Source organism: Bufo gargarizans, chromosome 1 (genome assembly GCF_014858855.1).
Source record: "Bufo gargarizans isolate SCDJY-AF-19 chromosome 1, ASM1485885v1, whole genome shotgun sequence".
In the NCBI taxonomy this organism is placed as follows: Eukaryota; Metazoa; Chordata; class Amphibia; order Anura; family Bufonidae; genus Bufo; species Bufo gargarizans.
In genome coordinates this window covers 737,288,952-737,315,899 of record NC_058080.1, presented here as the reverse complement: position 1 = coordinate 737,315,899, position 26,948 = coordinate 737,288,952, and the positions used below count along the sequence as shown (strand labels likewise).

Here is a 26,948-nt window from a genome sequence, read left to right as displayed (position 1 = left end):
ACTACCGACCAGGACCTGCCCAGTATCTGCTGCACTGCCAGAGCTGAAGGGCCTGCCCAGTATCTGCTGCACTGCCAGAGCTGAAGGACCTGCCCAGTATCTGCTGCCGGGTAAAGCCTACAATGTATGGGCTCTGGAGAGGTCTAGGACACTTTATGAGGTGATGTTCTGATATGGAGGCTGAAGGACTTTTCCGACAAGTTTAGACATTAGTTCACAGAAGGATTTGAGGGCGGGGCTAAATTCTATTAAAAGCCCCTTCAATTTAAAATGTACTGTGAGAGCTAAAGGACCTGTGATGATATCACTGTCATGTGATTAGTGACTCACCAACCTAGCCCCGCCTCCTGCACTGATCACATGACGGTGACGTCACCGCAGGTCCTTCAGCTCTGGCAGTGCAGCAGATACTGGGCAGGTCCTGGTCGGTAGTCAGGGCTCTTGTTCTCTCTGGTATCAGCCATTCCTCCAGCCTGCAGGTAAGATGAGCTGTGAGGAGACAGTGTGGTGGAGAGCTCAGACATGTCACCTCTGGAGATTCTCCTCCATTACACACAAGAATCCTTCTCCGCTCCTCAGCTTAGTATGATGGGGGAAGGAGAAGTGGGGATAGTGGGGTTGTCATCATTTGCTGGCCCCTGACTGTCCTGGTGAGGGGCCCCTGCATCCAGTAGGAGAATGAATGGAGCGGAGCCCGGCCTGAGCTCAGCTCTCCAGTCTCTTCTCTAGGAGTTGTGGACACAGCTGAGCACAGCCCAGAGGTGGGACCTGCATCTATCAGACATTTATCTCTTGTGGAGCCACCAGAAATCTCCATGTTGGGGCCCCTGGAATCCATGTGGTGGGGGCTCTGAGAAGCAGGTCCCCTCCAGGCTCAGGAAGTGCGATTCTGGAGGTGACATCTGGTCTTGTCCCCTGGATGATTTCCTCTCTCCTCATAAAGGCGCCTGCAGTACTAGAAGCCTCCAGCTCCTCCAGTTCTCTCCTCTTCTTCTGAATGACCACCAAGGATGGACAGGAAGGAGATCAGCAGAAGAATATTAGACCTCACCTTGGAGATCATCTCCCTGCTGAGCTGTGAGGTAAACTTTTCTAGATTTCTCTCCTCTTTATTGTATTCTGTAAAAAGTCAGACATCAATAAGGGAAAATCAGTCATAGGAAGAGTCCAGGGTCCTGGAGAACGGCCTCCAGAACTTCTAAGTTACGGAGAACCTCAAGATCAGCCCCCAATATGGTGAGTGCTGTGTCATGTGACCAATAGTCATGTTGTAGGACCCATGAGAAGGTAAGTAGGTACGTTGTACCCAGGAAGAAAGGGCCACAGGAGAGCACATGGCCCCTGAAGGGTTTATTCTCTAAGTATCTCTCTCCATCCATAGGAGTACACAATAGTGAAGAAGACATCGGGGGACTGGGTGACTCCCATCATCCATCTCCAGGAGTCAGGAGGGTGAGCAGGACCCCTCACCCCATCACAGAGCCTCCCCCTCACCCCCTGATACATGAGCAGAAGATCCTAGAACTCACCCACAAGATGATGGAGCTGCTGACTGGAGAGGTGACACTGCTGGGAATGCTGGGAAATGCTCCAGTAACAGCACTGGAGGGGTCTGGGTGATGACGGTGTCATTGTGTTGTCAGGTTCCTATAAGGTGTCAGGATGTCACTGTCTATTTCTCCATGGAGGAGTGGGAGTATATAGAAGGACACAAGGATCTGTACAAGGAGGCCATGATGGAGGAGCACCAGCCACTTATATCACAAGGTAAGAGCCGTCATGTGCAGTGTATACACGTGTGTGCAGTGACATGTAATGGAGGAGCACCAGCCTCTTATATCACAGGGTAAGACCCGTCATGTGCAGTGTATACACGTGTGTGCAGTGACATGTAATGGAGGAGCACCAGCCTCTTATATCACAAGGTAAGAGCCGTCATGTGCAGTGTATACACGCGTGTGCAGTGACATGTAATGGAGGAGCACCAGCCTCTTATATCACAGGGTAAGACCCGTCATGTGCAGTGTATACACGTGTGTGCAGTGACATGTAATGGAGGAGCACCAGCCTCTTATATCACAAGGTAAGAGCCGTCATGTGCAGTGTGTACACGTGTGTGCAGTGACATGTAATGGAGGAGCACCAAAGGTTAGACTCTTTACACACAACGTTAAGTCCCTGAATTTTCCTTGTAAGTCAGACATATTGATGGGCTTCCATTCACCTGAAGGATCTCCGGTGGCTTCCTGCTAAAGTAATTCCACCCCAGGAGCTGTTGGGGGATGTCTCGGTGCAGATGCCCCTTTTTGATGCAGTAGATGATTGTTGAGCTCTTCATCTCTTCCCATTAACCCAGTTCCTACGGAAGATGATAGGAGGATCTGTCGTCTGTCTCTCCTTTTCCATCATTGTCGGCAGTAATGTTGTCAGCAGTTTGTTCTTCAGTAGCTCTTCTGTGAGATCAGACCAGATAGTCTTCTCCTCCGTGCACTAGTCATTAGTGAGCCTTGTACTTTGATGTGGATTCTATCTTATTGAAATTTACCTCAAAAGCAGAGGTGTCCTCTGGTGCTGTAGAAGGCTCATAAAAGGATTCACTCCCCCCAGCCATATATATCTGTATGCTCATTCTTAAAATGTACTATTGTGGAAAAGGAGCCATCGGCCCACTGCCCGACATTTGCTCTCATAGACCAGAGGATACTTTGGGCCTGTGGCCTGCTAGGTGCTGAGACCTCGGCACAGGTGGTGAGAGACAGAATATTGTTATTTCCCCCCGATATATAAACCTAGAAGTGAAGGAGCTGAGAGAAGTGTCTGATCTATAGACAGATCTACAGGAGGCCATGTATTCAGTCACTGTGTGCTTGTGTCTCCACAGATGGATCCAGGAGGAGAAATCCACCAGAGAGATGTCCCCGTCCTCTGTATTCCCAGGACTGTCCAGAGGAGAAGGTCCCAGAGAATCCTCAGGTAGATGGAGCTGAGTCCTATACACATCTATATAGGGGGGTCCTGCAGTCATAGAAGGGTCATAGATTGTGGGGGTCTCTCATGTGGATCTGTTAATTTCCCACCTGTCTGCTGTATTGTACTGAATTGTTACAGATGACAAATCAGGGGGAAGATCTGACTGATATTAAAGTGGAGGATGAAGAAGAGAGGATGATGGGCGATCCCCCGTGTAGGAGTGAGGAGGAGGACATTCCAGGAGATGTCACCACAGGTATGGAATCATGAATGGAGAAAGTGACTTCAGATTCTGCCCTTGGTGCCTTCTGGGCAGGAGGAGAATCTGATCACCGGCTGCTGCGCTGCTCTTTGATTTGAGATGTCCCTATCACATCATGTAGTGTTCCCCTTATCCAGCTGACAGTTATCACCGGGGATAATGCAGGCACAGCTTTTGTGTCTGTGATATCATGAGTTATATGTACCTCATGCAGGAATTACATGGCGCCAGTGACCTTCGTGTACTGTCATTGTGCATTGAGGCTTTGCAAAGATGTATGGATTTTTATTTTTTTTTTCATAATGGTAAAATGGTTTTGCAGTGTCAGATATCAGCAGCAGAGGAGGAGGTACATTAAAAAGAGCTTGTCAGGTAATCCATAGGTGGGCATTATAGTATGTATTTTACTAGTAAAACCACAATGTCCATAAGGTCTAAGAGATTGATTTAATAGTGAATGCAGTTTGTGATCAGGAATGTCGTGATAGATCCTGTTACGTCAACTTATTGTATTAGTGTGATGCCCACTTGGCATAGAAATGTCAAATATGTTGTCAAAAGACAGGCTTGTTGGGTTTTTTAACGATTTTTAGCTAGATTTGGGTAATAAAATTAGATGTAGACCAGAATCCTGAACTTTGTGTTATATAAAACTTTAAATGGCTGGAATCACACATTCAGTTTTGGTGCTGATTTTTGAACCAAAGCCAGAAGTGTCTTGAAAATACATGACTTACTATATATCTCTAGTTCCTGCTGGATACACTTCCAGCCTAATAGGAAATCTATAAATTTGTCTACTCTAGATTATTAAAAACACCACAAATGTAATTTTTTATTTTAGCAGTAGAAGATGAAGATATGCAGCGCTCTTCAGGAGAAAATATTAATGTACATCCAGGACTTCACAGTACAGATCTGTCATATAATCTTCCTAATCATGAGGAACCTTCTCTTGACCAGAAAGAGGGTGAAATGTTTGACTGTGGTAAAGAGTTCACAAAAAGATCAAGTCTGTCTACATATAGAAGAATTTGCACCGGGGAGAAGCCATACTCCTGTTCAGAATGTGGAGAGTGCTTTACAGATAAAAAACATCTTGTTAGACATGAGAGAAATCACACAGGAGAGAAGCCATATTCATGTTCAGAATGTGGGAAATGTTTTAAAGATAAATCAAGTCTTGTTAGACATAAGATAAATCACACAGGAGAGAAACCATATTCATGTTCACAATGTGGGAAATCTTTTACACAAAAATCACATCTTGTTAGGCATGAGAGAAATCACACAGGAGAGAAGCCGTTTTCGTGTTCAGAATGTGGGAAATGTTTTACACAAAAAACTAATCTTGTTACACATCAGAGATTTCACACAGGAAATAAGCCATATTCATGTCCAGAATGTGGGAAATGTTTTGCACAAAAATCAGATATTGTTAGGCATGAGAAAAGTCACACAGGAGAGAAGCCATATTTGTGTTCAGAATGTGGGAAATGTTTTACACGGAAATCAGAACTTGTTACACATCACAGATTTCACACAGGAGAGAAGCCATATTCATGTTCAGAATGTGGGAAATGTTTTGCATATACATCAGGTCTTCTTACACATAAAAGAATTCACACAGGAGAGAAGCCATATTCATGTTCAGAATGTGGGAAATGTTTTACACAAAAAACTGATCTTGTTAAGCATGAGAGAAGTCACACAGGAGAGAAGCCTTATTCATGTTCAGAATGTGGGAAATGTTTTGCACAAAAAACAGTTCTTGTTACACATCAGAGAAGTCACGCAGGAACAAATTTCTGAAATCAGCCGATTCCATTTGGGTACAAATAAATTCAAACCAAAGTGACAGTGCTCAGATTGCCCTAATAAATTGTGAATTACATTCTGAAGTCTTGTAGGGCTTTAACGTCAAGGCAGCATTGGCAATCTTAAAGTGGCAGTGAAATATATAGATATGGATAAACAGATGGTGGCCGGTGGTAATAAGCAAACTGTTTGACAACACATTGCACTTTTGGCTTTGTTATGCTTTTTAAAATATAAAAAATCATCCAAAACATCTCTCTAATGGGGTGGATGTCTGGCAGTGTTTACACTCAGGGTGGTGTCAGAAGCAATGGCTTGTTCTGAACAAGAATGCTCACTTTTTGGGGAGCAGCAGCAGTATTGTACTGAACCTGACGGACAAGGCAGGAGATGTGCATCTGTGTGGGGGTAGTAGAAATGGGAGCAGTACAATATTATCCTGACAAAGTAGGAGATCCGCAGCTGTGCAGGGAGTAGTAGTAATAGCAGCAGGTGTAGTAGTAGTTTCAGTGGCAGATGTACAGTATAAAACATGACACACAAGGCAGGAGATTTGCGGCTATGTAGGAGTAGCAGTAGTGGCAATGGTGGCAGTAGTAACTGCAGCAGTACAGTATGAAATCTGACAAACAAGGAGGCAGAAGATTTGCGCCTGCGTAGGGGTAGCAGTAGTGGCATTGGTGGCAGTAGTAAGCGCAGCAGTACAGTATGAAATCAGACAGACAGGGCAGGAGATTTGCGGTTGTGTTGGTTTAGCAGTTGGTGGCAGTAGAAGCTGCAGCAGTACGGTATTCCTGCGGCTCGTCCACTCTGTCTACTCAGAAGGCCATGAGGTCGGGGTATGTGCTGAGGAAAGGGCACAGCACAGGTACAACTAAACCTGGTTGTTCAGTTGGTGTCTATCAGTTTGCTGATTTGCATCTGGTCGGTGCACTGGTTGAATAATCTTCCATCATGTTCAGCAATCTGTTTTGGCTGCTGCTGCTGGATCTGGGCATGGCTGTACACATATCTGTCCCTGTGGTCTGTCGCAGTGTTTGTCCCCAACTATATTCACACTGGCTGCGGTGAGCAGTGGCAGTGCTTCTCTCCCCTATGTCTCCAGTGGCTGATTAGTTAGCGAGTGCATCGGGGAGATACATGAGCCGGCTTCCATCTTCTGTCTGCAGTGTACTAAACACTGAATTCGGGTTTTTATTAGCAGTCTGCAGTTTTCAAACCAGTATCTGGATCTGGATGTAATAAAAAATTAGTATAGCCCATAACTTCCATTCAATTTCATGGACATTCCAGAAACAGTAGGGCAGGAACTTTGGCAGTTTTTTTTAAACCAGACCAGATCTTGCAGCTTGGATCTTTGATATAGTGGCCAATAGGACAAGATCAGCCCCCCCCCCCCTTCCATTCTAAAGATAGGTGCAGATCCCAGAGGTGGACCCCACATTTCAGTTATGTCTGAAATCATAATAAAAGAACTCTGCTGTTTTCATTGTATTGCACATAATGTTATGTAGCATCGCCCTGAAGTGTCCTTCATGAATGTTTAACAATAAAGAGTTTCATTTATGAAATAACTTTTGTTTCTTTCTGTGGTTCCAAGAATGTCCTCTCTAGACCCAAGAATTTCACCAGTTGCACTTTTAGTTTTGGGCTACGGGGATCTTCTCAGGAATAACCAGGATGTCATTGCAGAACAATGCTATTTTCAATTCACTAGACTGTATTTTAAAGGGGTTTCTCATCTTTAAACTTTTTAATAGACCCCTTCAGAGCTGCCAGACCCACAGTAGGGTTCATATTTACCTTGTCCGTGTCACTGCATCCTGGTTCCATTGCTAACTCTGCAGGTCCTAGGTCTCTGAGAATCATCATCCTTTTGAGGGAAAGGTGGGAGGGGCACATGACCACTGCAGCCAAATCGCTGCCTGTAGTAGTGATGTCACCCACTCATTATGTCCCTGAGTCACGTGCCACACAGGTGACATTTTACCACTATGGCCAGTGATTGGCTGCAGTGGTTACATGTCCCCTCAACCCTTCCTCAACAGGATGTTAATTCCCAGGCACTGGAGGCATTCTATACTCCAGTCTTATATGAACTATGGAATATCTTCTAGAGGTCTGTGTGCCCCCAAAAATCCAATACTACACCAGCTAAGGGCTATGGAGGGCATGCCCCTTTTGTTAAGCCCCACCTGCTTTTTATAAAAGGGTTGACAGTGTTAGAAACCCACAGAAAGTCACAAATGTTGCATAAAATGATGCCTACACAAAAATTGCAACTTCTGTACAAACAGGCTTTAAAAAAGTTATTTTACAATTTATATCTAATACTGTCTCTTGAAGGAGGTTTCCTGGGATTTGCTTATTGAGGAGCTTAGGATAAGTCAACAGTATCAAATGGGCAGCGGTCTGGCACTCCTGCTGATCAGCTGTTTTCAGAAGTTCCAGCGCTGGAAACAGGCACTCCTAATTCACAGCTGTTTACCATGTAGTGGCCAGGCCTGGCTTACTTGCTCCTCCTCCTCTCCCCCCAGGCACCATCCTCCTCTGACTCCTCTTGCTGACTTGTCTCAGATGGAGTAGCCCCCCCTGGGAATTCATTCAGCATTGCGACTCCCTCATCTTCCTGCTCCTCGACAGCTTGATCAATGACACAACGCAATGCAAGCTCCAGAAAGAAGGCATAAGGTACGATGTCACTGATAGCTCCCTGGCTGCGACTGACCAGTTTGGTGATCTCATCAAACGCCCGCAGAAGTCTGCATGCGTCGTGCATGAGCAGCCACTGTCGAGGTGAAAAAAAAAAGAAGCTTCCCAGAACCTGTCCTGCCGCAGAGTTCGTACAGGTAGTTGTCACAAATCAGACGACTGACGGGCAAGTGGTGTCGCTGCTGAACATCAGCTAGACGAGCCATGGCCGTGTAAGATCTTCTAAAATGGCCAGAGATTTTCCTGGTCTGCCGCAAGACATCCTGGACCCCGGAGTATTTGGCAACGAATCGCTGCACTACTTAGTTCAGGATATGTGCCATGCACATGTGTCATTTTGCGCGCTCAGCAGATTGGCACCGTGGTCGCACACCACTTTACCAACTGTCAAATTGAGTGAGGTTAACCACTGATCGGCCTGTGACTGCAGAGCTGAAAGGAGTGCAGGACCGATGTGGCTCTTGGCTTCCAGGCACAACAGCCACAGCACAGCATGGCAACACCTCACCTGGCACGTCGAATAGGTTTTGGGGGGCACAGCAGAAGAGACGGTAGAAGTGGAAAAGGAGGAGTCGGACGAGGGGGAGACAGAGGATGGAGTAGGAGAAGAAGAGGCAGCCTGCATGATATCTGTGGCGGTAACGCCAAATCCACACGGGTGCCACAGGTTACATGCTTGACGGCAGTCAGAAGTTTCTCCCAGTGGGCAGTAAAAGTTATGTACCTTCCCTGCCCGCGTTTGCTAGACCACGTGTCTGTGGTCAGATGTGTGTAAGCACCGACACAGTGTGCCAGAGATATATTAACTTGCCGCTGAACGTGGCCATATAGTTCAGGGATGCCCTTCTGGGAGAAATATTTCCTTCCGGGGACCTTCCATTGCGGTGTGCCAATGGCCACTGAGTCCACCAATTTATATGGCAGCAGTTGGCAGGCTAGCAGTTCCGACAAGCCAGTCGTCAGCCGTTGGGCAAGAGGATTATCCAGCGTCATCATTTTTTTACACTCGAACATTTAGGCCACGGAAGCCTGCCTTGTGCCAGATGAACGGGACGACGGCACAGTGGAAGGTGGAGGACAAATGTGAGGAGAGAGGAGGCAGGATATGGAGCATTAGGAGTGTGGCTTTGTGGATTCCAATGGCGTTGCTCCCACTGGGCTTGATGATGGGAGGCCAGGTGCCTTCTTAAGGCGGTCGTCCCTAGGTGAGTGTTGGGCTTACAGCGACTTATGCGTTGATGGCACAGGCTGCAGATGGCAACACTATTATCAGCAACTGACACGTTAAAAAAAAGCCCACACTGCTGAGCCATGTGCCGGCATCCTGGGAGCGCAAGATGTGATCGTGCATGGTGGATGTCTCGTCCCAGATACATTTGCAGTCTGCTTTTTGCCTCCTGTGCACTGCGAGTTCTGCCTGCTTCTCCTCACAATCTGCTGCTCTGTCTCTCCTTCTGAACTTTCCTCCTCTTCCTCTCTTGTGGGCACCCACGTGATGTCTATCGACACGTTATCATCGTCACCTTCACCAACACTGACATTAAAGATCTCGGAGTAGGTAGCAACAGCTGGGACCACTTTCCTTGGGCTGATCTGGGTACTGTTGTCAGACCGCTGGGTGGCGGCCGCTGCTACCTCCTCTTCCTCATCCGATGCCAAGAATGGCTGCGCATCGGTAAGGTCTGAGAATTGATGGGAAAATAATTCCTCGGACTCGAGTGAAGGGGCTATGGTGGTGGTGGTGTCTTTGGGGGTGCACACAGCAGAGGGTGGGTAGGGTGCAGATACAGAGGATGAGGAGGGTGCATAAGCGGAAGATCTGAGTGAGCCACTCAACCAACTCTGGTGCATCCATTGACCTAATCGTACGCACCTTCTCCAACTCCCCACTTAGGCTCCGGCCTGGTGCACCTGCCCGACCCTGTGACAAAGTCCCTATAGAAAAGCAGTATTTGTGGAAGCAGTTATATAGAACCCCTTAATCAGTTTTTTGGGGGGGCAACTGGTATATCACACCAGTTGCAATTAGTTGTTCCAATAGCGTTTGTCCCTCTGTATAGCTGCAAATGCACCATATAGAAATTATATTCTAGGTATATCGCACCCCTGCCTTTATCAGATTTTTTTGGGGGACACTAGTATGGTATATCACACCAGTTGCAAGTTGTTCCAATAGCGTTTGTCCCTCTGTATAGCTGCAGTATCGCAGCAGAACTGCACACAATTACTGCACAATACAAATGCACTATAATATACTCTCTATGTTAGAAAGTATATTATAAGTATATCACACCCCTCAGTATGTCACACCTATCGATAGCACACCTGTATCAGTCCTTAAAAGGACTTTTGTGGCCCTATTAGCTAGCGTTTGGTGTCTCTATACTCTCTAACAGTCTGTCCCTGCTCCACACGGCAACCTCTCTCTACACTGGCAAAAAACGTAATGTAAAATGGCGGCCAGATTGGGTTTATTTATATGGTAGGTGGTATTTCCATGTGCTGAAATGTCTCAATTGGCTGTCCTGTCCCACCTGATGGATGTGTCATGGGTCAAAGTTCTGCACAATGCAAAGAATATGGCACCGGCAGACATCGCCATATGTTCGCCTGTTCGGTGAACAGCGAACGAGCAAAGTTTGCCGTGAAATGACTGCCGGGCGATTCGGAAGGCCATCTCTACTGGAGTGTCCTCTACTTATTGAGGTAAGGCAGTTGATCTCAGTGCATTTATCAATATTCTGCTGGTGTTTGTGACAGTAATTTCACTTCCATTTCGCTGTTCTGATGTATTTCACCCAGCAAATAGCCTCTGGCCAGACTTTCACTGATGTGGAAACCTCAAGAAGATGCAGTGACCCAAAACCTCTTGCTTCAGCCGATCCAGATACTACTTGTTGTCAAAGCGGTAGGTTTGAAAGCCTCACGGTCCCCCAACCTGCCCGTGGTTCCTTAATCCCCAGGCAGGAGAAAAAGGTCTGAGCACCCAGATGCCAGGTTAGTCTACTCTTTAAAACTGCTTTTACTTTGAACAACCCTGGATGGCTCAGACAGTAGAGCATCTGAGACGTGTTTCTATTTGCACAAATAATTAAAGAATTAACTCGATCTCAGCAGTGCCTCCAGTTATGTCGGGGATTAACTCCAAAAAAGTGGCTGTCGCCAGCCAAAATGTGCACCGCACGGCCACAAATTCATAAACCCCTATAAATGCACAACGCGCCAGCGCTAATGTTTATGCAAATTACTTTATTGAACATTTATGCAAAAAATACAATACAAAATTTATTAAAACCCAGGAGGGAAATACAGACAAGTGTGGATGAAAAGATTCCCCCTAAGGCCGGTATATGTAACAGTGCATAATAGTTGCCACTGCTCATGTGTTAAATCGGGAGCCCCAACGGCATGCTGCAACCAAAAAAGATCACATCAAAAAATGATGACAATGAATATATCCAAAGTTATGTCAGCAAACATAACACTGTATCAAGGAAACTCCAAGTTGGGTCACCTCAGTAGAAACGGAATCACGTCCCAGGTGGAAAGTGCCAATCTGGGAGACTTAGGAGATCCTGGAGCATGAATGTTATGCAGCACAGTTGGGGCACCGACGGTCACAAAAGCAGCATTAAAAGCATATACCATACATAAAAATGCAACAACCAACCTGGCCCAGGGGGAACAACCCGACGACCGTTTCGCTCTCTGGCTTTTTCACAGGGCACTTATATCAAAGAAAGGATCAAAGGGAAAAAAATTATCCTTGAGACTTTTGATCCAAGGGGGACATATAAACCCCTTAAAAAAAAATTTGATTGAAAACCTAATTATTTTGTGCAATTAGTAAAAATACGGTACCAGCGTCTATGAAAAATATAAATGACTTATTATACAGTAATTTATATACAATGTAGTGTAGTACCCAAATTGCTGACACACCACAAATTTACCAACGCTCTCTAGTAAACCAATGCTAAATATGCCAATTCTGCTTAAATATGAAAGCTATATATCAACTGATTATATACAGACATTCAATAAATAAAATGACGGATATGAACCCTTGCTCTGCCAAACTATGAACAAATCTCGGGGTGTTTGGTAGTATTGCATTAAACTGTCATGCACTAGGGAGAGGTGAAGAGTAGTGCACCCACTAGCTGCCTTCCACGCCTCTGTCCCTACCTTCTTAAACTATCCGTCCTAGGCGACGGGGCGTAACTGGGCAATGGTCCCTAACCTCTATAAGTGCAGAAAGGCAGAGCAGACAGAGACAAAATATAGACAGGCAGAGGCAGTAGGAGGGAACCCCGCAGATGGATCCGAAGTCACGTAAAGTGTCAGAAGCAATACTGAAATGCCAGAGATCAACACTAACGTAGATGAACAGGGGTAGCAATGACAGTTAACAAAAACACCTAGGGTCAAAACAGGATGTCACTTCAGTACACAAGGAATATCAAGGACAGGTCAGAGTACAAGCCAAGGGTCAAACCTGGAGGTTACGTCAGTACACAAGGGCAGGCGAAGTTGGGTTAGGAACAAAAGTCAAGAGTCAAAATCCAGAGTAGCAGAAGTACTGAGTAGTAGCAATAGGCACAGGACCAAAATCGCAGGCAACCTGTGGCCAGCAGGATGCCTCTATAAATAGTGAAAGGCTAAGGTCATGTGACGTGGCCAGCGTCACATGACCCGCTCAGACACAGAAGCCGAGCACTGAATGGTCAAGCATTCTGTCTGCCCATTAGTCTCGGGATGAAAGGCCGACGAAAAGATCAATGAAATTTCATTAGGCTTGCCAGAATATGGAAACAAATTGGACACCACTGTCAGAGACAATATTCTCAGGAATTCCATGATACCGAACAATGTGATCGATAAACAAGGAAGCCAAAGTCTTGGCACTAGGGAGTTTACTTAGAGGAACAAAATGTACCATATTTCTGAATCTGTCTACCACTACCCATATTGCCGACTTTCCTTCGGAGGGCGGAAAGTCAGTGATAAAATCCATAGAGATGTGTGACCAATGTCTACTCGGAATAGGTAGTGGTAGCAACTCACCCGCAGGATGGGTTCTAGGAGTTTTGGACCTTGCACATATCTCGCAGGCAGACACATACGAACTGATGTCCCTAAATAATGTAGGCCACCAGAAGGTTCTAGATACCAATTCCTTAGTAGCTTCAACACCAGGATGACCACAGAGCACAGAATCATGGCACTCACCCAGAAGTCGGAGACGGAAATGGCCAGGAACAAATAACTTATCTGCGGGTGTTCGTGCAGGAGCGAGATTTTGTACAGATTTGATCTCCGAAGAGAGGTCAGCAGACACCGATGCTATGATGATGTTAGCCGGATAGATGGGTTCAGGAGGCATGTCAGGAGGTTGGAAGGCACGAAAACTTCGAGATAAGGCATCAGACTTAACATTCTTACTTCATGGTCTGAAAGTGATAGAGAAGTTATACCTAGTAAAACCAAAGCCCACCTGGCTTGTCTAGGATTGAGACGTTTAGCGGACTCAAGGAACAATAGATTTTTATGATCAGTGAGAACCGTGACACAGTGTTTGGCCCCCTCCAAAAAGTGTCTCCACTCCTCAAATGCCCACTTAATGGCAAGTAATTCACGATTCCCAATGTCATAATTCCTCTCCAAAGAAGAAAATTTACAGGGAAAAAAAGCACAGGGTCTTAGATTGGTGAGCTTAGGCGATCCCTGAGAAAGAACCGCCCCCACTCCATCCTCAGAAGCATCAACTTCAACCACAAAATGTCTCTTCTGATCCGGCTGAATCAAGATTGGGGCGGTCTTGGAAGCACTTCTTAAAGGGACACTGACAGGGCCAATAAGCATATTGAGGTATATATATGGCAGTACAGGTCTTATAATGGGTATTACAATCATATAAGTATCCCCCCTGTCCACATTATACATACGGTAAACTTAAGTTTTATAACCTGCTCCAACGGTCTTCAATCTGCCCAAGGGGCGGCGTTTCACCTCTCTTGCGCCCAGCCAGCCTCCCCCAACTGCCGCTTTGAAGCGCCGCCCAGCTCATGAATATTCAGTTTGCTGGGCGGCTTCTGCGGTCCCCGCTCTGAAGCGCTGCGCTGAACAGTGCCCTGCGCATGCGCCGGATCTTGTGAAGTCGGGGACAGTAAGCGCCGCCCAGCAAAGTGAATATTGATGAGCTGTGCGGCGCTTACTGTACCGGACTTCACAAGATCCGGCGCATGCGCCGGGCACTGTTAAGCGCAGCGCTTCAGAGCGGGGACCGCAGAAGCCGCCCAGCAAACTGAATATTCATGAGCTGGGCGGCGCTTCAAATCGGCAGTTGGGGGAGGCTGGCTGGGCGCAAGAGAGGTGAAACGCCGCCCCTTGGGCAGATTGAAGACCGTTGGAGCAGGTTATAAAACTTAAGTTTACCGTATGTATAATGTGGACAGGGGGGATACTTATATGATTGTAATACCCATTATAAGACCTGTACTGCCATATATATACCTCAATATGCTTATTGGCCCTGTCAGTGTCCCTTTAAGGGTTTCAAAGGCTTCGATGGCCTCATTCGGCGAATTAACAAGATCTGCCCCCTTCTTGGTTAGGTCGGTTAGCGGCTTGGCAATAACAGCATTTTTTAAAATTAATTTTCTATAATAGTTAGAGAACCCGAAAAAACGCTGTAATGCCTTTAGGGAAGATGGTCTCACCCACTCCAGTATAGCCCGCACCTTCCCTGGATCTATCTTAAATGAGTGAGGGGTAAGAACATAACCCAGATACAATATCTCTTGAACCCCAAACACACATTTTTCTAACTTGGCGGATAGCTCATTTTCTCTGAGAACTTCGAGCACAAGTTTAAGATGTGACATATGGGAATCCCAATCCGCAGAGAAAATAAGGATGTCATCCAGATAAATAATCATAAACCTGTCGATAAGTTCCCTGAAGATGTCAAACTACTGGGGCATTACTGAGTCAGAATGGCCTTATTAGGTACTCAAAATGTCCCTCCGGAGTATTGAAGGCAGTTTTACACTCGTCTCCCTCCTTGATACGAATTAGGTTATATGCCCCTCTTAAATCAAGTATAGAAAACCACGATGCTCCCAGAACCTGATTGAACAAGTCAGGAATCAAAGGGAGGGGATATTGATTTTTATCTGTGATCTTGTTCAATTGTCTGTAATCAATACAGGTTATGAGACCACCTTTCTTCTTATTAACAAAAAAGAAACCAGCCCCCATAGGAGAAGTAGATGGCTTGATATGCCCCTTACTTAGGCTCTCTTTAATATAATCTTTCATGGCACCACGTTCTGGCCCAGACAAGTTAAAAATATGACCCTTGGGGAACCTGGATCCCGTCACCAACTCAATAGCACAATCATAAGACCTATGGGGTGGAAGTTCCTCGACCTCGAAGGTAGAAAAAACATTGCGGAAGTCTTCAATATATGGAGGAATGGCCATAGGGCTAGAAGCAATGTCCACAACCACTATGGATAAACAAGAGGAACAGTTAGGACCCCACCTTTCTAATCCCCCCATAGCCCAGTTGATGGTCGGGTTGTGAACTTGGAGCCACGGCATTCCTAAGACCACTTCAACGGGCAAGTTCTCCAGAATGAATAGGGAGCATTTCTCAGTATGACAGACTCGCACGGACAAGGTTATCTCTGGGGTGCAATATCTGACCGCCCCCGCAAAGGAGTAGAGTCAATGGCTACAAGACTTATAGGAGTGGACAAGGTTAACACCGGTATTCCCACTTGAAGGGCGAACCCTAGATCTAGAAAGCTAGCGACAGAACTGGAATCAATAAAAGCATTACCTGAACCCTTATTAGGCCCAAAAACAACAGTAATGGGATCCAGCAGTTTTTTTCTTACCATAACAGGAAGTACCTTGCCTTTGGATCCCTCAGGGATAGATGAGCTTTCGGAGGGAGGGATCTTAGGACATTGACGGACCCAATGATCAGTGCGACCACAGTAGAAACGGGTACCTTGTTGTCGCCGTTGTTCCCTTCTGGTCATACCTAATTCCATAGGTTCTTCGGTCGGTGCTTCCACCCTGAGTCCCACTGGAATGGATTCAGGGTTAGGGACAGTCTGTGAAAGAAATAAATGTTCCCGCTGTCTCTCCCTAACACGTCTGTCCAATCTAATAGCCAGGGTCATAGTGTCCTCTATGGACTCGGGACAGGGATAACACACCAGCATATCCTTAAGTTTCTCATAGCGTCCGGACCTGAACTGGCTTTTAAGCTCCGGTTCATTCCAGCCAGAAGGAACGCACTATTTACGAAACTGAGTGCAGTAATACTCTACCGGCCGATCACCCTGGACTAGGGCCTTAAGCTGGGACTCAGCTACGGATGCTCTGTCAGGTTCATCATAAAGGACCCCCAGGGCCTGAAAAAATGCAACATCCAACCTAAGACACAGTCGGGAGGCAAAGAAAATGCCCACTCTTGAGGATCCCCTTGTAAGAGGGAAATAACAATTCCCACCCTTTTCTGATCGGACCCAGACGATATGGGCCGCAGGCGGAAGTATAATTTATAACCCTCCTTGAAGGTAATAAAAACCTTGCGGTCCCCAGAAATCTATCAGGCAGTTTGACATGGGGTTCTGCCTGAAGTACAGGTAGATCAGAAGTAGGGAGAGATTGAGCGGATTCTTGGAGTTGTAATCTCTACCTCAAATCCTGCACAATCTGCGCCAGGTTCTGGACCTGGTCAGTAAGTCTCTGACGTCACTGCGCTCATGTGATGAGCGCAGTGACATCAAAGGTCCTATTCCTCAAAGAAGAAGACAGAAGAGAAGCCGGGCTGCACGAACAAGTGGCTTAAGGTGAGTTAAATTTTTTTAGAATTTTTTCCTCCCTCCAGCCCTATTGTACTATGCATTCTGTATTAAGAATGTTATTATTTTCCCTTATAACCATGTTATAAGGGAAAATAATTAGAGATGTCCCGAACTATTCGCCGGCGAACATAGCTTGTTCGCGTTCGCCGCGGCGGGCGAACATATGCGGTGTTCGGTCCGCCCCCTATTCATCATCATTGAACAAACTTTGACCCTGTACCTCACAGTCAGCAGACACATTCCAGCCAATCAGCAGCAGACCCTCCCTCCCAGACCCTCCCACCTCCTGGACAGCATCCATTTTAGATGCATTCGGAAGCTGCATTCTTAGTGAGAGGAGGGACAGTGCAGCTGCTGCTGATTTAATAGGGAAATCGATAGCTAGGCTAGTGTATTCAGTGTCCACTCCAGTCCTGAAAGACTCATCTGATCTCTGCTGTTAGGACAGCACCCCAAAAAGCCCTTTTTAGGGCTAGAACATCAGTCTGCTTTTTTTTTCTTCTTCAAATTGCAGTTGCCTGCCTTCCTGCGTGTGTAAATAACATAACAAAAACAAAGACAGGTGCACTATGCGGTCTTACTAACCCTCGTACTGGTGTAAAATTGAGAATTAGCCAACATATTCTGCTTGGAGGACATGTCTGAGCGCACATGTGGTGCACATGTGAGGCCCGGGCTATATCATCCAGTCTTGGGTGGGGCTCAGAGCTCTCTGCCTCTTCCCATTGTATGCATGGTCACATGCTGGAGGTTACTGGGAGATTGCTTTGAGTCGGACCTTGCGCACCTGTAATTCGCCCACTGGCTCCTGGTATCGCCCATATGGCCCAGGTAGGTTTAGCGTTAGGTTCCCGAGCTACTTGAGAAACCTTGGCACGGTGCTCGGGCTCAGACATGTCCTCTAAACAGGATATGTTGGCTAATTATCAATTTTACACCAGTACGAGGGTTAGTAAGACCGCATAGTGCACCTGTCTTTGTTTTTGTTATGTTATTTTAACTGCTTATCACATTCACACAATTGCTATCCTGTGTAGGATGTCCACTGTGGTACTTGTGGTCCGCTGCAGGCATCCTCCATTGTGTGCATTTTTGCTGGGGATTGCCATTAGCAACGGGCCACAAGTGCGGGATCTGCCCCCCCAGTTTAGATGCACCACTGCATATGAGGTTGAGCACTTCCTGCTTTTTAACCTCTTAAGGACACATGACGTACCGATACGTCATGATCTCCTGGTACTTAAGGACACATGACGTACCGGTACGTCATGTGTTGTTCCGATCACTGCTGCCCGGACCGCTGTATGGAAAAGGTTAACAGCACAGGGAGCTCCCTCCCTCTCCGAATAGGGGGCTGCTGTGCCTTTGCAGCCCCCCGATGGAGAGGGACAGAGCCCCCAGACATCCCCGTCCTTACCCTTCCCCGTCTGCGAAGTTGTGGCAGACGGGGAAGGTTCCCATGGCAACAGGATGCCTTCTCAGGCATCCTGCTGTCCATGGTGTTGAACAGATCTGTGCTGAACCAAGTGGGTCTGGGTAAAAAAAAAGTAAAAAAAAAAAAAAAAGTAAAAATCCCAAAACACATTTATCACTGATTAAAAATGAAAAAAATAAAATTCCCTAAAACATGTTTGGTATCGCCGCGTCCGTAACGACCTGATCTATAAAACGGTCATGTTACTTTACCCGAACGGTGAACGTCATAAAAATAGAAAATAAAAAACTATGATGAAACTGAAATTTTGCCCACCCAAGATAATCGCCCAAAAACTGAAAAACTATTGCTCTTAGACTATGGAAACATTAATTAACATCAATTTTTTTTTGGTTTCAAAAATGAAATCATTGTGCAAAACTTACATAAATAAAAAAAAGTATACATATTAGGGATCGTCACGTCCGTATCGACTGGCTCTATAAAAATATCACATGACCTAACCCCTCAGGTGACCACCGTAAAAAAATAAAAATAAAAACTGTGTAAAAAAAGCAATTTTTTGTCATCTTACGTCACAAAAAGTGTAATAGCAAGCGATCAAAAAGTCATATGCACCCCAAAATAGTGCCAATTAAATTGTCATCTCATCCTGCAATAAATTAGACCATACTTAAGATAATCGCCCAAAAACTGAAAAAACTATGGCTCTTAGACTATGGAGACACAAAAACTTTTTTTTGTTTTAAAAATGAAATCATTGTGTAAAACTTACATAAATAATTTTTTTTATACATATTAAGTATCGCCGCGTCCGTGACAACCTGCTCTGTAAAATTACCACATGATCTAACCTGTCAGATGAATGTTGTAAATAACAAAAAAAAATGTGCCAAAAAGCTATTTCTTGTTACCTTGCCGCACAAAAAGTGTAATATAGAGCAACCAAAAATCATATGTACCCTAAACTAGTACCAACAAAACTGCCACCCTATCCCGTAGTTTCTAAAATGGGGTCACTTTTTTGGAGTTTCTACTCTAGGGGTGCATCAGGGGGGCTTCAAATGGGACAAAACCATATGGCATTCCTTTCCTTCTGCGCCCTGTCGTGTGCCCGTACAGCAGTTTACGACCACATATGAGGTGTTTCTGTAAACTACATAATTAGGGCCAGAAATACTGAGTTTTATTTGGCTGTTAACCCTTGCTTTGTAACTGGAAAAAAAAATATTAAAATGGAAAATCTGCCAAAAAAGTGAAATTTGGAAATTGTATCTCTATTTTTCATTAAATCTTGTGCAACACCTAAAGGGTTAACAAAGTTTGTAAAATCAGTTTTGAATACCTTGAGGGGTGTAGTTTCTTAGATGGGGTCACTTTTATGGAGTTTCTACTCTAGGGGTGCATCAGGGGGCTTTAAATGGGACATGGTGTAAATAAACCAGTCCAGCAAAATCTGCCTTCCAAAAACAAAACGGCGCACCTTTCACTCTACGCCCCGCTGTGTGGCCGTACAGTAGTTTACGGCCACATATGGGGTGTTTCTGTATCTTTATTGCCCTGACTCTGCTGTTTACAGTCTTGTTTTTCTGTTAACCCTTGCTTTGTTAGTGGAAAAAATGGGTTAAAATGGAAAATTAGGCAAAAAAATTTAATTCTCAAATTTCATTACCATTTGCCAATAACCTAAAGGGTTAACAAAGTTTGTAAAATCCGTTTTTAATACCTTGAGGGGTGTAGTTTATAGAATGGGGTCATTTTTGGGCGGTTTCTATTATGTAAGCCTTGCAAAGTGACTTCAGACCTGTAGTCGTCCCTAAAAATTGGATTTCTGAAAAATTTCAAGATTTGCTTCTAAACTTCTAAGCCTTGTAACATCCCTAAAAAATATCATTCACAAAATAATTCAAACATGAAGTAGACATATGGGGAATGTAAAGTCATCACAATTTTTGGGGGTATTACTATGTATTACAGAAGTAGTGAAGTAGTGAAACTGAAACTTTGAAATTTGCAAATTTTTCCAAATTTTTGGTAAATTAGGTATTATTTTGTGCAAGAATTTTTTATTTTTTTTACTTCATTTTGCCAGTGTCATGAAGTACAATATGTGAAGAAAAAACTGTCTCAGAACGGGCTGGATAAGTCAAAGCGTTTTAAAGTTATCACCACTTAAAGTGACAGTGGTCAGATTTGCAAAAAATGGCCTGGTCCTTAAGGTGAAATAAGGCTGTGACCCTAAGGGGTTAATACCACGCTAATTTGTACTTCCACTGTAAAACTACTGAGGAAGGGGTAAACGTTGGACCCCAAAACGCGTCTGGTGCTACACCCCCCATCTTTGTACCGAAAGACCCAGTACCAATAATCGACCATTAAACAGACCAGAGGTGGACCCTTTATCGACGAAAGTCTCTGATACAGCACCACTGCGGAATTTTCACCAAAAGGCCGGGATCCATTGGCCCAAGCTGTGACGCCAAATTGATGTACAGAGCCGTCTTCAATCTCCCGATTAAACAAGTGCTGTACTAATAGAGGCATATTCAGGGAGTGAGAATACCTTAAGGTCGATTATAAGGTAAAGAATTTTACTTGCAAGTAATTCCGTAGCGGGACGCCGCTACCCACTCTGTTCCGGCGGGACGCCGCTGTAACCAGGTGTGGGACATTCGGTCTTGGTCTCGAATATAATTTATAGATACTCAGGTATATTTTCAGGGCTGCACATAACCATTGGACCGATTATTTCACTGGTTGTGATATTGAAGAATATCGAACACTTTGCTTCCTATGGCATCGAATATCTAGTCGACTATTTGTGCCGAACATCCAAATAGCTAGACTACTGCTACCACTATTATATGAAATATTGATATCGATTGTTTATTGCTAAATATTGTTAACCGTTTGGTTGTTATGACTATTTTTTATTTCCCATTTATCTATTTTAACATTAAATAAAAGCTCATATTTGTTCGAACCACATGGTCACGGTTTCTTTTTGAGTGCCCTTTTCATAATTTTAAATTTGTACTTCCTGCGTGTGTGTCAGGCCAACAGCCCTGCAAATGCATAGTGTCACCAGCGCAACTCATATCTGGTGTCACATTCGATTACATTTAAAGAAAAACAACAATTTGGACTGAATAACTAGCAGTCAGTTACATACGTGTTTGTGTGTCTAAGGCCCAGTGCCAGTGCATAGTGTCACTTCAGCGCCATTCATATCTAGTGTCACAGTAGCTTGCACGCAACTTAACTAGTCTAAAAAAAAATGACAGGCAGAGGCAGGCCACCCCGCAGGGGCAGTCGTGGTGCTGTGATTCCCTTTGGCCCTAGAATAATGCCCAGTGTTCAGAGGCCACATACCCTGAACTCGAAAAGTTCTGAGGACATAGTTGACTGGCTAACACAGGACACCAAATCTTCCTCCAGGTCAGCTTCGGGCACCTCTCAAGTTACCACTCGCAGGCCTGCCGCCACCACCAACACTAGCACCACAGCTGCTTCACTTGATCTGTCAGAGAAGTTATTTACACATCAGTTGGAAGACATGAGTGATGCGCAACCATTATTGCCAGAGGATGTAGATAACAGGGATATGTCTCAGTCAGGCAGCATTACACAGATGGACGAACGGTGTGATGATGATGTTGTACCCGCTGCGGCTTCCTTTGCTGAGTTGTCAGACACAAGTGAAGCAGTTGATGATGATGATGTGTCCGTGGATGTCACGTGGGTGCCCGCTCGAAGAGAAGAAGAACAGGGGTAAAGTTCAGATGGGAAGACAGAGAGGAGGAGGAGACGAGTTGGAAGCAGGGGGGAGGTCGTTGCAAGGAGCTAGTGGCACAGTCAGACAGCATGTATCGGCACCCGGGGTCAGCCAGACAGCACGCCAATCAACGCATGCTGTTGCCACCACCAGAATGCCGTCATTGCAAAGCTCAGCAGTGTGGCATTTTTTTTGTGTGTCTGCCTCTGATAACAGCGATGCCATTTGCAACCTGTGCCAAAAGAAACTGAGTCGTGGGAAGTCCAACACCCACCTAGGTACAACTGCTTTGCGAAGGCACATGATCTCACATCACAAACGCCTATGGGATCAACACATGAGTAAAAGCAGCACACAAACTCAAAGCCACCATCCTCCTCCTGGTCCGGCATCTTCAGCCACGTCAACCACTGCTGTCCTCCTTGCCCCCTCTCAACCACCTGCCACTCCGCCTCTCGCCTTGAGCAGTTCCTGCTCATCTGCCCACAGTCAGGTGTCTGTCAAGGACATGTTTGAGCGTAAGAAGCCAAAGTCACAAAGTCACCCCCTTGCCCAGCGTCTGACAGCTGGCTTGTCTGAACTCTTAGCCCGCCAGCTTTTACCATATAAGCTGGTGGAGTCTGAGACCTTCAAAAAATTTGTAGCTATTGGGACACCGCAGTGGAAGGTACCCAGCCAAAATTTCTTTGCACAAAAGGCAATCCCCAACCTGTACTCGATTGTGCAAAAGGAAGTCATGGCATGTCTGGCACACAGTGTTGGGGCAAGGGTCCATCTGACCACTGATACCTGGTCTGCAAAGCACGTTCAGGGCAGGTATATCACCTACACTGCGCATTGGGTAAACCTGCTCACGGCTGCCAAGCATGGAATGAGTGGCTCTGCAGAGGAGTTGGTGACACCACCACGACTTGCAGGCAGGCCTGCTGCCACCTCCTCTACTCCTCCTACTCTATCCTCTTCCATAACCTCCTCGGCTGAGTCCTCTTCTGCTGCTGCGTCTTGCTCCACATCAACGGCACCCCCCCAGCTCCCCAGGGGCTATTCCACATCCCGTATACGAAAGTGTCACACCGTCTTGGGGTTGACTTGCCTGAAAGCAGAGAGTTACACCGGACCAGCACTCCTCTCCGCCCTGAACGCACAGGTGGATCAGTGGCTGACTCCGCACCAACTGGAGATCTGCAAAGTGGTGTGGGACAACGGAAGCAATTTGTTGGCGGCATTGAATTTGAGCAGGTTGACACATGTGCCGTGCATGGCACATTTGCGTAATCTGATCATACAATGCTTTGTGCATAAGTACCCAGGCTTACAAGATGTCCTCAAGCAGGCCAGGAAGGTGTGTGGCCATTTCAGGCGTTCCTACACGGCCATGGCGCACTGTTCAGACATTCAGCGCTGAAACAACATGCCAGTGAGGGCGCTTGATTTGCGACAGCCCGACATGTTGGAATTCAACACTCCTAATGTTCGACCGCCTGCTACAACAAGAAAAAGCTGTCAACGAGTATTTGTATGACCGGGGTGCTAGGACAGCCTCTGCGGAGCTGGACGCTCATGCGCAATGCCTGTAGGCTCATGCGTCCTTTTGAGGAGGTGCAAACCTAGTCAGTCGCACCGAAGGCACCATCAGCGACATCATTCCATTTGTTTTCTTCCTGGAGCGTGCCCTGCGAAGAGTGCTGGATCAGGCCGTAGATGAGCGTGAAGAGGAAGAGTTGTGGTCGCCATCATCACCACCAGAAACAGCCTTATCAGCATCGCTTGCTGGACCTGTGGCAACGCTGGAAGAGGAGTGTGAGGAAGAGGAGTCAGAGGAGGAATGTGGCTTTGAGGAGGAGGAGGAAGACCAACCACAACAGGCATCACAGGGTGCTTGTTGTCACCTATCTGGTACCCGTGGTGTTGTATGTGGCTGGGGGGAAGAACAGACCTTCAGTGAGATCACTGAGGACGAGGAACGAGACATGAGTAGCTCGGCATCCAACCTTGTGCAAATGGGGTCTTTCATGCTGTCGTGCCTGTTGAGGGACCCTTGTATAAAAAGGCTGAAGGAGAATGACCTGTACTGGGTGGCCACGCTACTAGACCCCCGATATAAGCAGAAAGTGCCTGAAGTGTTACCGAATTACCGGAAGTCGGAAAGGATGCAGCAGTTCCAAAATAAATTAAAAAGAATGCTTTACACAGCGTATAAGGGTGATGTCACAGCACAACGGGAATCTAACAGGGGAAGAGGGGAAAGTAATCCTCCTCCTACCACGACCACGCCGGCAAGGACAGGACGCTTTACAGACGTGTTGTTGATGGAGGACATGCAGAGCTTTTTAAGTCCTACGCATTTCCACAGTCCTTCGGGGTCCACCCTCAGAGAACGACTCGACCGACAGGTAGCAGACTACCTCGGCTTAACTGCAGATATCGACACTCTGAGGAGCGATGAACCCCTTGACTACTGGGTGTGCAGGCTGGACCTGTGGCCTGAGCTATCCCAATTTGCGATAGAACTTCTGGCCTGCCCCGCTTCAAGTGTCCTGTCAGAAAGGACCTTCAGTGCAGCAGGAGGCATTTTCACTGAGAAGAGAAGTTGCCTAGGTCAAAAAAGTCTAGATTACCTAACCTTTATTAAGATGAATGAGGCATGGATCCCGAAGGGACTGACAGTGGGCGATACATTTGACTAATAAAGGCCTGATGAGATGAGCTGCCTTGGGCTAAAAATGGTCCACACGCTGCTGTATTTTATCTCTGCATGCCGGATGACTTGCGTGACTTATCCGCCACCAACTAGGGTTCTAGTGCACTTTCTGCAGCGGCTGCAACAATACCTAATTTTTCAGTCATATGTGTACATGCCTAATTTTTCTGGCCTCTGGTGCTGCACTGTGGCTGCAAAAACAAAATATAAAAATAGGCACATACATGTGTCAATTCCCCTTCGTGATAGTTACCTTGTTGTGGTGAAGGGGGTTGTGTATCACACTGAAGCGATCACCTCTATGAGTGTGTTGGCACACCCCAGATGATAAGGTCGCTGCTTCATTGTGAACAGACCAAAAGCGATCGGCTGGATAATTTTGCATAGAAAAAAACATTAATTTTCTTGGTGATCATTAAAGCCTACTAGGTCAACAATGGTCCCACACTACAGAATCATTGTTTTCTGGGTCACTTAACTGTCACTAAACTACCTCAGCATGACCATAGGCTTTGAAAAACCGCCATCGCCTGCAATCTGCCATAAAATTTATGTCATGAGTATGTTAACTATTTACAACTCTTTGCGGTTGTCTAAAATCTATTCCATAGACAGGCCCCAGGGGACGTAACAGGGATTAAACTGATAGGAATAGTACTACTTAACATACCACTCATATCTGGCTGCACAGTACATTGCACGGCGCACGCGCCGTGCCCCAAATTGGAAGTAGGAGGACCGACCAAGCATCTTTTTCCATCTCCCGGTTCCTAAAATCTATTACATACACCGGTCCCAACAAAACAGAGATTAAACTGTTAAGAACAGATTTTTTTAATAAAAAAAAAAAAGAGGACAGCCTTTTTGGCCGCGTTACTGAATGCTCATGCACAATGGCTGTAGGCTCATGCGTCCTTTTGCGGAGGTGACAAACCTGGTCAGTCAAACTCAAGGCAACATCATTGACCTCATCCCATATGCGTTTTTTCTGGAGCGTGCCCTGTGAAGAGTGCTGGATCAGGCCGTAGATGAGCATGAAGAGGAAGAGTTGTGGTCACCATCACCACCAGAAGCAGCCTTGTCGTCGTCGATTGCTGGACTTGCGGCAACGCAGAGAGAGGAGTCTGAAGAAGAGGAGTCAGAGGAGGAAGGTGGCTTTGAGGAGGTGGAAGACCAACCAGAGCAGGCGTCCCAGGGGGCTTGTCACCTTTCGGGGACCCTTGATGTTGTACGTGGCTGGGTGGAGGAAGAGACCTTCAATGACGTCAGTGAGGACAGGGAACGGGACATGGCTAGCTTGGTATCCAACCTTGTGCAAATGGAGAGTTTGCGATTGTGCAAATGAACTATTTGCGGTTGTTTGCAGTGAGTTGAACAGGGAGTTTGGTCTGTCAGTTTGGTCTGTCACTGTGAAGCGGACGTAACCCTTACACTACCTGATCGATACAACATCATACCTGATGTTTTAAAGCACGTTATTCCAAACAATTTAGGAATGTTAGGTGATTTATGCCCTTTATGGATTAAAACCCGACTCTGCGTCAACTACGTAATTTTCCATAGGAGTTTTGCCATGGATCCCCCTCCGGCATGCCACAGTACAGGTGTTAGTCCCCTTGATGGCAGTTCGCCCGATTCGCCCGTTCGTGAACATTTGCGGAAATTCGCGTTTGCAGTTCGCAAACGGAAAATTTTATGTTCGCGACATCTCTAGTAGGGATATGTATCTTGTGTAGTTTGGGTATAAGGGAGAGTAAGGGGTATATATCTAGTGCTGATACACGGATAGGTGAAGAGCGGCTCTGACATAATTCGTCTCTTTTATATTATAAGCTCCCCTTTATATAATTTACTTACAGTTCTGAAGACTCAGGGGTGCTGGCAGGCTTGGCCTCAGGGGTGCTGGCAGGCATGGCTTTAGGGGTGCTGGCAGGCTTGGCCTCAGGGGTGCTGACAGGTTTGGCCGGGCAGAAGGGTGTGGGAGACTGTGAGGCCTTTTTTCTCCAAGCTGCTCCGGAAAAAAAAAATATCATTACACCTCAGGTCAAACCACCAATCAGACCCCCAATGTTAATCAGACCTCAGCTAACAGCCGCAATAAGATCCCCAATGTTAATCAGACCTCAGCTAACAGCCGCAATAAGATCCCCAATGTTAATAAGACCCCAATAAGACCTCAGATCACACCTCAGCTCAGACCCCAATATCAATGACCCCCAATAAGACCTCAGATTAGTGCCTCCCGATCAGCCCCCAGTGCCTCTTGATAAGCCCCCAGTGCCTCTCCATCAGCCCCCAGTACCATCTTCATCAGCCCCCAGTGCCTCTCACCAGCCCCCAGTACCATCTCCATCAGCCCCCAGTGCCTCTCCCTCAGCCCCCAGTGA

The 26,948-nt window shown here is 46.1% G+C and overlaps 1 protein-coding gene across 1 annotated transcript in view; it reads left to right on the top strand.

The window, feature by feature from the left end:
- Window positions 1-3,183: 3,183 nt before the first annotated feature.
- Window positions 3,184-26,948, top strand: part of LOC122930351 (zinc finger protein 271-like) — a 43,672-nt gene continuing 19,907 nt past the window's right edge. The window contains exons 1-2 of the mRNA XM_044283654.1: window positions 3,184-3,226; window positions 4,077-5,041. Coding sequence (XP_044139589.1) covers window positions 4,094-5,041 — 948 coding nt within the window. The 5' untranslated portion in view covers window positions 3,184-3,226; window positions 4,077-4,093. The remainder of the gene's footprint in view (window positions 3,227-4,076; window positions 5,042-26,948) is intronic.